The sequence below is a fragment of the Pongo pygmaeus genome, chromosome 10 (assembly GCF_028885625.2).
Source record: "Pongo pygmaeus isolate AG05252 chromosome 10, NHGRI_mPonPyg2-v2.0_pri, whole genome shotgun sequence".
NCBI classification, from domain to species: domain Eukaryota; kingdom Metazoa; phylum Chordata; class Mammalia; order Primates; family Hominidae; genus Pongo; species Pongo pygmaeus.
In genome coordinates this window covers 2,729,036-2,741,362 of record NC_072383.2, presented here as the reverse complement: position 1 = coordinate 2,741,362, position 12,327 = coordinate 2,729,036, and the positions used below count along the sequence as shown (strand labels likewise).

Here is a 12,327-nt window from a genome sequence, read left to right as displayed (position 1 = left end):
AAGTGTTGATTGTAGTATTCTCTCAATGTATGTTGATTGTAGTATTCTCTCAATGTACATAAATAGAATTTATGTCATAATAATAGTAGGTTCTGATGGTACTACTTCCACCCAAGGGAGTCACTCTGCTGCACCCTCCTTGTCTGTGTATACAGTGCTCACCCTTGCAGGAGCAGGAAAGTCCCTTATCTAGAGCTCAACCCCAGCCCTTGTGCCTTAACGGTGTGTGTCCTGGGGAGGTGGTTCAAGCAACCCCCAACAATGTAGAGATGTGGCAAAAACCCATTCACCTGTTATATTGGTATCTGGCTCCATAAAGAAACATTTCATTGCTTTGACATAAAAATAAATGGATGAATGAAGTTAAACCCAGAAGAGGCTTCACAAAGAGGTCGTGTAAGTGTCTGCCCATGGGTCTCCCTTCCACGCACTGTCTTTCTCACTAGGTGTTGGGGACGACAGGGAGCTGGGGCTGGGGAGGGCAGTGGGAAGAGGGAGCTTTGCTTAGGGACAGGGAAAGATGCCCCATTCCTGACAGTTGTAGGACTCTTCTTTCCCTCCTGTCTTCCCCCTCAACCTCCTCAAATCGTAGCTGCTGGAGAACCTGGACTCTGGTGGCTGAGGGCCTCCCTGTGAGTGAGGTTTGGGCTTCCCCACCTGCCTTTGCACAGGAGCCTGTGTCAGGTGGCACCTGGACAGCCTGAGGGGAGGGACATCAGCAGAGGGGGGACAGGGCGGCAGACACCCCCACACCCCACTAGGTAGGCTAACGTGGCTGGGACAACACCCCCAGATGGAGCGAGTACTCTTCTCACCTTCCCAAATAGATCCTTGAGATGTCAGCGGCTCCACCACACTGGTCACTGTGGGTGGGTGAGCTGAACACGTCCTTCCAAGAACTGGGAAGAGACACAGAGGGAGTCAAAATATGCCCTTTTCTTGCCTTCATTCTCCCCCAGTCCTCTCTGTGCTGACATTTGTCTGAGGCAGGTCTTCTTTAAAATATGGAATTGGCCCAGACTCCATCAGCAAGTATTTGCCTCCCCTGGGGTTTAAAGAGGTCTTCTGGGAGTCAGCAGGCCCTTTTTGTGGCCTCTTTGCTGAATTGTTTCTAATCCTTGACAATGATATTTCAATTATTCTTGGCCTCTAGGGATGGAGATGCCATCATCCTCCTTTGCTACCTTTCCCACGATGAGGCTAAAAACCCCGATGACTAGGGTCCCACTCTATCCCTGACCTACATTCTTGTTTTCTTTCTTTGCCTTTAGGAGTGGTGGCTGTGCATCTTCAGGACTCCATAAAGTAGCCACCATCCTTTGGGTGACTTCCAAAGTCCTCATTTTCTAGGCGTCCCTATTGCTCTGGAGATGAACTTAGGCATGGAAAGGCCTGCTTCTCCTGAGGTTGCCCCCCTGTCTTCAGCATGGTCAGGAGACATGCTGGGTGGAGAAAAGCTGGGAGAAAGTAACAGGTAGCTTCACTCCAGACAAGCACCTGGAATTTGGAACTGGGAAATAGAATGAGAGACATTGCCTTGCTCCTTTGAGTGGATTTCCCAGTGAGAGTGAGGCCTATTGGATTAAGAAGAAAGAAAGTGGTTATAACTAGTACCTTCTGAATCAAAGCTGGGAAAAATTCTCCAAGGTCTGGAAATGAAAGAGGCAGGGCTGGTCGGAGGACAAAGAATTAAGTTGACCAAACTGCAGACCTTAAACTGTTGTTTCTTCAAGTCCCTTGGGCCCTTAGCCTCTGTTTTCTCCTGACACTTGGGGGCTGTCAGGAGGGGTATGGAAGATGTGACAATTATGTTTTACAAGGTCATGGGGAAAATTCCATTTTAGGTGGAGAGTAGACATCACTTGGAAAATTGTGGATGTGGTTCATTGATGTCACTACCTGTGCCAGTCTGTTCTGACGACAGGCATCGTACGCCAGTCTTATTCTAGTGGATCAGAAGGTCAAGCTAGCATAGTCCTCCTGCCCTAGACAGGGAACGCCTGTGTGTACCTCTTGGTAGAAATCTTGGGAACTTTTCAAAGGATGATACCTAAACTCAATTTCTAGAGGACCTTGATGGCACTGAAAACAAATCAAGAAAGTTTGGATGACTTGGGTGTGGATATCCATAAAGAAACTCTGTTTCTAGACTGTTAACCGGGGAGTATCGAGTACATTTCTCCACTTTGTCATGAATCAGTCCAGCAAGCTGTCATAGAGGAATGGACTGTCCCTTATTATAATTTCTAGCTTACTTATATATGTGCCAAGAGGGGCTGAGGGAACACTAGGACTGGAAGATATTTAATGGGTCAATTCTGGGTGAATGGTTGGGTCCTGTTTTCCCCAAAGCAGTCCCTTTTCAGCCACCACTGTTGACATACATTTGAAGGACACAGCACCAAAAGAGTGATGTTCTAGGGAGATATAAGTGAGCATCAGAGATGCCCCCATAAAATCTGTTCCCACCCCCACTGTGAGCTCCGGATGCCTCTTCCCTTGTCCTGGCCCCCTCCTTGGCAGCCCAAACATTAGGGCAAGCCTGAAGGAAAGGCTGCTCCAGAGTGAAGAAGGGATGGAGAAAGGAGCACGCAGAGTTGACTTTCAGATGGATCAGGGTTTCACCAGTTCCTTTCTCGAGCCCCTGCTGTCCTTGTTGGGTGGAGCAGAATCCTGAAGGGAGGATGCCCCTCCCTCCAAGCAGCCTGACTTTAATTTTATCCTCCAGGTTAGTGTACACTTTCCTAAGGAAACCAAAGAGAAAAGTCTGTGTGGTGGAAGGGAAGGGAAAGCCAGCCACCTCTTCCATGGGGGATGCGGATGACAGCCCAGTGACTGAGGGCTGGTCAGAACGCCTCCCTACACCTCATAGTGAAGGGCTATTCTTGGAGAAGTACCAAATCAGATGACTAGAGCAGCGTGGACAGAGTGAAGACTGGAATAAAATAGGTCCTGGTCTCTCACAGCAAGAGGCGGTACAAACATACCCAGCAAACGATTTTGGAAAAATTGAGGGAAATGGAAGCAAACACAAGATATGCAAAACAGTAATGTCCAAACCTGTTTGTGGAGAGCAGAATAATGACTACACCGGTGATACCTTTGCTCATTGTGCAAACTAAAGAAAACTTGTTCCCTTTCCCCCAACCCCATATAGAAAAAGCACTTAAGAGTTCAAAGGTAAAGCTTGTCACACTCCAAATACAAAATGATTTACTTTACATGCAGCAAAATATACAAGAAGTGAATCCGAAAACCAACTTAATTCATTATATTCGCTTGGCACAATTGCAATTCAGTTTTAAAAAAATATTTGAAAAATACTGAAACTGACCTGAATTCAAGTATAACGGTTTCTTCAACAGAAACATTATCAATGCAATAAAACATTACACGGAATATATTGAAGCAAAATGCCTTCTTGTGTTTTTCCCTTAAATTTCTGTGTCTTTTTTTAAAATACAGTTTTAATGCCAACACAACTCACAATTGTATTTTTAAATGAATATTATTGCATTGTTTTTGCATATCTTGTGGGACAGAAAATGCAAAGAGTTACTGATTCCCATTTCAGAAGCAGAGACAGTGGTTTGTTTTTGCTTTCAAATGGCCCCAGATTCAGATCTTCCCACAGCTAAACCAGAAAGGGGGGACTGCGTAGTCACTGGTGTGCACGGGCACATGGTGTGGGTGCATATACACAGGCAGGACGTATGCACACAGACAACCCACCACACACACACGCGTCGCACACACTCGGAGACTCTCTCGCGCATGCTCCTCTCTCCCAAACCCACCTGTACACCCAGCATAAAAAGGAACCCAACTCTATCACCCACATATGCAAGATCACATCAAGTGCATTGCCAGTTACCTTTCCATTAGATAACCGAACCAAACCAGAACAAAAATAGGTTACTACCTAAGGAAATGATAACAAATTATTGGGCATACACAATGGTTGGTAAAACTCTCCTGCAGCGGCTTCTATTGAACCTCCGTGGAAAAAGGAAACCACAACCGTTTAAATAATACAAGAAAACCAAACCCGATGTACATTGGCAAAAGTGAAAACAGAAAGGTGAGGGGGCTACAGGACTTTGTAAACACTCGTCTTCCTCCCCTCCCCCTGGGAAAACAAAATAAAACATTAAAAAAAAAAAAACCAAAACCAAAAAGAAACTGCAACATGCTGTCAAGAAAAGTGTCAAACCACAAAACAAAAGAGCGCTCAGCGGAAGCTCAGCACCACCTGGTTGGGCGGAGCCGGCGGCCCCTTCCCAGCGGCGCAGCTCCTCCGTCGCGCTGCCTGCGGGCCGGCGGCTGGCCGGGAGCTCGGCGTGGCCCGTGCCGGTCGGGGGATCCCGTCGCAGGTGGGCAGGGACGGAGTGAGCGGCACCACTGCCGGCCCGACGCCCATCCCCAAAGCTCCGCGCCCCTGGAGGCCTCCTCCTCTCCGGGCCGGGCCGGGGTCCTCCTGGAAGTCCTGCCCCGCTCCCTTCTCCAAATCCGCAGGGCCCTGGCTCTAGGGAGACAGCGAGGCTCGTACAGAATATGTGCAAATGGTTTCTACAAGCAGAGTCGAAAGACACCCGTTTGCTGTAGGGTCCTTTTGGTGAGGGCGCGCGGGAAGCCGGGGAGCTCTCCCCGCAGAGGCGTGGCCGGGCCCGGGGCCTGCGGGCTGGCAGAGGGCAGGCGCCTTCCTAGCGCCCCGGGACCCTCGCCGCCTCCTCTCCCCGCCTCTGCAGACGCAGCCGGGCGCCTTCCTCCCGGAGGGCGGCTCGCGCACCCAGGCTCCGCGTCTTGTCCCAACAGAAATGAATGAAGACGCTGTTCCGGTTAACTCCAGGTCACGAGAACAGTGAGGCACTTCTGAAACGAACCCATTAGGAACATTGAAACAAATAAAAAAAGCCCGCATCTGGCAGCGCCCACTACAGGCTGCTGACGTAGACCCTGCTGTCCTGGAGCTCCTCCTCACTCAGTCGCCCCCGCGCGCGCACACAGCCCGCGTCCTCTTCGCCCCCGGCTCGGTCCTGCCCCGCGTCCCTGCAGTTCACAAAGGGTAAGAGGGCGCCATTGGGGCTCTGTGGGGCGCCCCCGCTGAGGATGTTGTCGGCCGCGCTCTCCATCTCCTCTATGGTCATGTCGCAGGCGTCGGCCAGCTCCTGGGTGGTGACCTCGATGAACTTGGGATCTTGAGCAAACTGCCCCAGTCCTTCTGAAATCAAGACCTGAAGGAGCGGGGCGGGAGCCATGAAGAACCAAAGGAACATTATTCCTGGAGCCCAGCTCTTCCCTTGAGGGCTAGAGCGAGGGGTATCTGGTAGGTCACTTGGGGAAGTGTGCGTGTGTGCACGTGTACGTGTGTGTGTTGGGAGGGGCACCCATGGGGAACAAGTAGAGATGGAGCATCTGCCAAAAGAATTAGGGATGTGCAGGCCAGAGAAGTTTTGGCTGGGGTGGTCAAACACTGTCATCAAATACATAAAGACTTGCTTATGGCCCAGCATGGTGGCTCACACCTGTCACCCAGCACTTTGGGAAGCCCAGGCAGAAGGACTGCTTGAGCCCAGGAGTTCGAGACCAGGCCCAGGCAACACAGGGAAACTTCGTCTCTACAAAAAATTTAAAAACAATTAGCTGGGTGTGGTGATGCACACCTGTGATCTTAGCAAGGCCAGAGGCTGAGGTGGGAGGATCATTTGACCTCAGCAGCCCCAGGCTGCAGTGAGCTGTGATTGTACCACTACACTCCAGCGTGGGTGACAGAGCGAGACCCTGTCTGAAAAAACAACCAAAACAAAAACCAGAGTAGGTTTGGCTCTCAGAGGGGCCGGGGGGCTGCCCCGATGTTTTATCAGCAGATCCCAGCCTGCCTCTCTCCTTTCTGACACCCACCGAACCTTTATACTATTCTTTCAGAGAAACCATTCTCCCTGGTGAAACTGCTGAGACAGGCCCACTGCCCACTGCCTGCCGCTGCCTTTCCAGGGGTGAGGTATCTGTGCAAACACGGCGCATGCCGCTGCCTTGCTTCTGCTGGGAAGGGCCAGCAGGTGACCCTTAAGCTTCTCTGTCCTCCCTACCAGCTGCTTAGTGCCTGGCTATGTGAAAATCGGCTCCTGAGCCAGCGGGTGGGGGGAAGCTGAGTGCAGCCTGGCACTCGCTCCTTCCAGGCATCTGTTTGTCTTGCTCCTTGCCCACGCCACTCATTCTCTCCTTGCCCTGCTTAGTTTTTCTTTGGCACTCCTGACCTTCCTGATGTGTTATATATGTGTGTGTTTATTATCTGTCTCTCCTCACCATGATGTGAGCTCATGAGAGCAGAAGCTCTGTTTCTCAGCTGTGTCCCTGTACCTAGAACAGGGCCTGCACCTGGTAGGCGCTCAGCGGGGGTCTGTGAAATGAATGCAGGATGATCGAGACCACAGGAACACCAGACCTTGAGAGGTAAACCTTGGAAGCCACCTGGTTTAACTCCCCACCTCCCGCACGACAGCCTGATGCCCAGATGAGCACAGTCTCTGCTTGGCTATGTCTGATGATGGGGGGCTCACTACCTTTCAGGCAAGCCCCTCTCATTTTGGAAGAGCTCAGGTGGGAAGGTCTTCCTCATGTGAGCTGAAATCTGTCCGCTGGTGGGCTTAGCCAGTTGCTCTGGGCCTGCCACCCTTTCCCCATTCTACCCGTTGCAGGTGTGAGAGGTGTATCGCACCCTCCAAAGTCACCTCCTCTCCAGGTTTTCTTCCCGAATTCCCTGAAACGGTTCTCCTAGGAAATGGTTTCTAGGAACCTTGCCATTCTGGTCATCCTCTTTTGGGTTTGTTCCAATGTGTCAAAGGTCCCTAATAATGGGGTGCCAGGATTGCACTAGATGCTCTGACCAGGCAGAGCACAGTGGGACTGAAAGCTCTCTTGTTCTAGACTAGTGGCTCTCAACCTGGCTACACATTAAAGTCATCGAAGAGCTTTAACAATCATCAGTTAATTTGTCCCGGGTTTCCAAAGCTCACCAGGTGATTCTCACGGGCAGTCAGGCCTGAGCACCTTGGATCTTGCCTGTCTGTGTATAAAGGCAGCCAGGCTCACATTTGCATGTTGAGCAGCTGCAGCATAAGGGATAAGTTGCTCAGTGGTTTCTGCCGCCCTCTGCAGTGAGCCTAGCCTCAAGAGAGCCAATAGCATCTTGTGCAGTCATGGCTTTCCACACACCAGCCCTCCTGCAGCCCTGAGAGGGAGGGTCTTTCCGGCTCAGATATTGACTGCAATGAATTTGGCAAGAGCCAGGTGCTCCCTTCTCAGCCCCGCATGCCAAGTCCCCTTGTTGCCCGTAGCCTCTCCCCCCTGCCCATCTGCGAGTCACCTACCGCTTCCACCAGGCTGCTGGCACTGCCGTGGAACTGCCTCCCTGGGGCCCCAGCCTGGCCGGGCACCATGAGGGAGACAGGTCGGGCTTTCCGGGCGGCGCTGCTGCCCCCGCCACCGGGGGTGGTCTCAGCCCAGGAGCCGCAGTGGATGGATGGGAAGCTGCTGTTGAGTTTCTCACTGGACTCGACCCCCTCCAGCCGCAGGGTGGGGACGGGCTGTGGGGGCCAGCCTCGGCTGCCAGGTGTGGCTGGTGGGGTGGCAAAAGGCCTGGGGAATGAGGCAGGGGAATGGCTTCTCTGGAGGAGGGGGCTCAGGCCTGCCACTGCCAATGCCTGCGGACACACAAGGAGTGCCAGTTAATAGGAGTGGTCGACCCCAAGCAAGGCAGGCCCCTGCTTCTGAGCAAGCACTGCTTTGCAGCTGCTGTGTCCAGCTAGCTCCACCTGCCTGGTATTCCCATGCCATTGTTTTCCCCTCTCGGTCCTATCTCAACCTGGCATGACTTTCAACTATCTCAAAATACATCTTAGGATCATCTGGGTCTGAAGTGATCTCTTTCTCCTGTAACTTCTGAAAGCTAGGATTGGGTGGAGTCGTGGTAACCTGCTTTTAGCCCTGGCCTGGTCACCTGTCAGCTGTGCATTCTCTCGCTCTTGGTTTTGTCCTCAATAGAATGGAGAGCAGGGCGAGGCCTTCATGTCTGTAAAGCCAGAAAATGAATGCTGTCTATCCATCCGCCCTGCGGAGCTGGTGTGAGGTTCAAGTGCAATGAGGTCTGTGAAGAAGCGCTGTGCACCTCACAAAGAGGTGGGAAAACCAGTATTTGTGGTTTTAGTTCTTACAGTTAATGGAGCCATTCATAATGCCCTGCCAGCCTCTAGCTCAGGTTGTCTTTGAGCCATTGTGAAATCCGGTGCTGTATTACGATTAAAAGATTCAGGGCCGGGAGCAGTGGCTCACGCCTGTAATCCCAGGACTTTGGGAGGCCAAGGCGGGCAGATCACCTGAGGTCGGGAGTTCAAGATCAGCCTGACCAACATGGAGTAACCCTGTCTCTACTACAAATACAAAATTAACCAGGCATGGTGGCACATGCCTGTAATCCCAGCTACTCGGGAGGCTGAGGCAGGAGAATCACTTGAACCCGGGAGGCGGAGGTTGTGGTGAGCTGAGATCGTGCCATTGCACTCCAGCCTGGGCAATAAGAGCAAAATTCTGTCTCAAAAAAAAAAAGTCACACAGTACGCCCTCTGTCCCTGAATGTTCTTGAGCATCCTAAGGGTAGGGACCAGGCCTGCCTGGCTGTTGCCATGACGACCTGCCAGGGCAGAGGCTCTGCAGGGTGAGCTGCTCTGATGAGATGTGCTCCCAGGAGAGAGCGACACTGTGGTGGGGAAAGACCACCTCTAGGGTGACAGAGTACAGGAGGAGAAAGAGATGAAGAGGAGAGTTTCGTGCCTACCAGTACAAGAACAGAGAGGGGAAATCGACTTCTAGAAATCTTTTAAGATAGCACACACAGTGTCCCCACATCCTTCCACCTCCTGCCCCGGCCCATGGTGGTCCTCAGCCTGGGGCTCCTGGGTCCCTGGGAATCTGAGAAAAGTGTAAGGCCATATTCATTATTTCAGAAAGCCCAGTGGAGGTCAGCGCCACACAGGCTAAGAAAACCTGTTTATTTCTTGGAGCTGAAGTACGATCAACTCAGCCAGGCCACACTGGCCAGCTCATGCTGATTATGAATTTTGATTGGCAGTTGAATGCCTTTGGGTACAAAGCATAGGTCCATTTAAAACACAGGTCCATGCTATAAAACAGTATAACTTTAATAAGGTCAAAATGTTGGGAAACCCAGGTTTAGACCTCAGTTTGCCTGGGGTTAACAGACTGGCCTTAGATAACACTGAAGTTCAAAGATACTAAGGTATGTTTGGTCCTGGCATCTTGGATTTCACTATCTCAGCTGGACTCAGCCATGCCAAGAGACATTTCATTTATGGAATCTCCCTGGACCTGCTTCCCATGGATGTCATTCCCTACTCTTGACCATGTTGCTGGTGGGTTCTTTAATCACTTCTGTATGTCACTGGATTGATTTTATTATTATTATTATTATTATACTTTAGTGGATTGATTTTTATGTGGCAAAATTTCCAGGTATGTTCAAACTCTAGGTACAAGTCCATCTTCTTGAGCGCCCTGCAGCATAGGCCAGTGTCAGAGGCATCAGTGGCATCTGTGGCAGCCTAAGAAGAAAGCTCAGATGGAACCCGCAGCTGTGGGTCCTCAGGATCACACAAAGAGCTCCTGAGCACCAGCACTTCCTAGGCCCCTGCCTGCGATGCTGCAGACCTTGCTGTGGCTGTCACCTGCACAGGAGGAGTGCAAAGCCCTACAGGGATGGCTCTTAGGGCAGGGGCACGAAGTGCCAGCCATCTGAGACAGGCAAGACCCACTGAGGTCTTCAGGATTTGTCCGTCACCCTGGGGACTGTCTAGCCTGCTAGCAGGTGACAGTGGCCTGTCCAAAAGCATGAGCTACCTGATGATGAACCAGATGCAAGGGCAGGACTGTCTTCTGAGAGATGTCTCCCCCTCGGTCCTTCTGTCGCTTCAGACATTCCAGGTGGAAGGAGGCCCTTCGACCTGCAAAGCCAGCCAGAGAGCCAGGATCAGGGCAGGAAAACAGGGCACTGGCCTGTGACAGTTTACACCCTGGTGGGGTGCCAGGAGCAGTAACTATGGGCCGTGACACTCCTCCTTTCCCCTCCCCTCATGTCCAGGGCTCATCCCTGCACACCCTGCCTTTGGAATGTTGTCTCCTTGCTTTGGAAATCCCCCCACTGTGTGGGGCTGGTTTGAGGCAGGCCACAACGATTTCCCAATCATCCCTGACCAGTGTTCTCTTGGGAGTAACCGCCGACCACATCCAGAGAGCGAGGGGTGCATTTACCTAGTGAGGCAGAGCGGAGGAAACCCCTCTTCGGAGATTGCCGGATGTCCCTCTTGTCCTCCTCTGGGAGCGTCAGTTGCCGATTTTCGTCATCCTGGTAGGAGAGCCTGGAACAGAGAGCTCATGGGGCTTGTTCCTGGAGGCTGAGAAGTGGCCACCCACAGGGACAGCTGCACCCCCGGGAAGCACTTTGCTCTGATCCTTAGTGAAGGGATGCCAACTTTGTGCTTACATGCAGGTTTGGGGAATTGCCACCCCAAGAAGTTCTGGCCTGCCCCTAGCATCTTCCAGGCCTGCTCAGTGGGAGTTGCCAGCTCCTCACCCGCAGGCTGTCTCATGAGCCTGCAGTTCTGACTTGGGGCAGTGAAGGCACTCTGGGGTCAAAGGTGTTGAGAAAGCGGAAAGAATCCTAGGCCCATGAAGTTCTTTTGGGGAATGGCCTTGGCTCCCGTGTTTGCATGAGCTGATGCTGTTTTCCCCAGTGACCCTCAACTTTAGCCCAAACTTATCCCCACCCCCCGATTTCTCCCGCCCTGCCACCCCATCATCAGCAAGAGCACATAAGCAGCTGCCTACAACCACTCTATAGTCACTCAGTAGGTGAACAGCAGGGCTGTGAGGGACCTCATGGGGCATCTAGTCTATGGCTTCCAGGCCTTTGATGGAAACTCAATGAGAAGTAGATTCGACAGCTTCTCATCATGCACAGACACACCTGATGGAATGAAACCTCATGCCCTTTGCTTACCCTTAGTGCACGCATTGCACCCTGGTGAGTCCTAGTCCACTTTAGTCTGTTCTATTTTCATTAAAATTTTGATTTACAATCCCTGCTGGGTCAGCCTGCAGTTCGAGAAGCACAGTTGCATTCCAACCCCATTCCCAGATGAGACCACTGACTCGCTGGTCCCTGGTGCCACCCCACACCTCTGAGGGTGACTCCATGCCTGCTCATGGCACAGCACAGAGACTTGGATAATTTATAGATGTGCAGGAAGGCTGGTTGAGTGCAGACCGCAGTATTTATGCCTTCAAGACTTGTTCTTATTCTCAGCTAGGTAAGGCCTCCCTATTATATTTTCTTCTTATGCAAATCACCCCCACTCTTGCAGATCCAGCTTCCGTTTCACCTTGTGCATGGTACCAGTTCAGGTCACCCTGCCCTCAACTTTCTCTGAACGCCTGTACCCCTGGGGGTTGTACCACTCTGGGGGTAGTGAGAAACTCTCCGTGTTGTCTTCCTCTCCTGAGACCCTCTTAGTTGCCTAGTTTGTGGAATTTCCTTGAGGATGGAGACTGGGTTCTTAACAACCTAGCAGAGTGCCTGGTGCACCAAGCACTCTAGAATAACCGAAATAGGTTAAAATATATGCTGTTCCTGATTTATAGGGTAGGCGGTCAGGCATTCGTTTGTATTCTCTAAGAATCAATTTAGAGACTGTTATCTCATAAGGAGCTTCGGGTATTTCCCTTTTTTATATTGACCATGTTTCACTGAGTCAGAAAAGTAGAAGGTCTGTCACCCCCACCGCCCCATTTTGCTGATGGGGACACGAAGGCACAGGGCAGTTGAGTGATTTGTCAAGAGCTGCTGGTTGGGACTCTTTCCATGCTTTTCCTTACTCACTTGATTCTTCTTTCTATGCTGGGGAAAAGGAGGCGCTTCTGCTACTCTTCCCATCCAGTTCCTGAGCAGAAAGCACTGGACCCCGGAAGCCCCATGCTGTGCTGGCCTGGCTGCTGCTCTCCCCACAGTCCCCATGGTGGGGGGCCTTGTGTCCCCTCCCACCACCTCCAGCCACACCTTTCCTGTCTTCAAAAGCCTGCAAGGCTAGTCCTTCCTCAGTCTGAAGTCCTTTCAGGAACTGAATGGACTGACATGCTGGGAGGGGTCGGTGAGTGCTTCGTTCCTGCCCTGGGCCCCCGCGGGGCTCCTCCCTGTCTGCATCAGCAGCTCCAGGGTTCCTTGGCGGGGCTGAGAGGACACACCCTGCATCGTGCCTG

General features: G+C 51.8%; 1 protein-coding gene across 19 annotated transcripts in view; it reads right to left on the bottom strand.

Moving 5' to 3' along the window:
- Positions 1-3,182: 3,182 nt before the first annotated feature.
- The window catches only part of LOC129009980 (voltage-dependent L-type calcium channel subunit alpha-1C), a 716,779-nt gene continuing 707,634 nt past the window's right edge, over positions 3,183-12,327 (bottom strand). For all 19 annotated transcript variants that reach the window (XM_063672311.1, XM_063672312.1, XM_063672327.1 and 16 more), the window contains 4 exons: positions 10,324-10,430; positions 9,913-10,016; positions 7,371-7,703; positions 3,183-5,234 (listed from right to left, as the gene is read on the bottom strand). In XM_063672311.1, the coding sequence (XP_063528381.1) occupies positions 4,935-5,234; positions 7,371-7,703; positions 9,913-10,016; positions 10,324-10,430 (844 nt within the window). In that variant the 3' untranslated portion in view covers positions 3,183-4,934. The remainder of the gene's footprint in view (positions 5,235-7,370; positions 7,704-9,912; positions 10,017-10,323; positions 10,431-12,327) is intronic.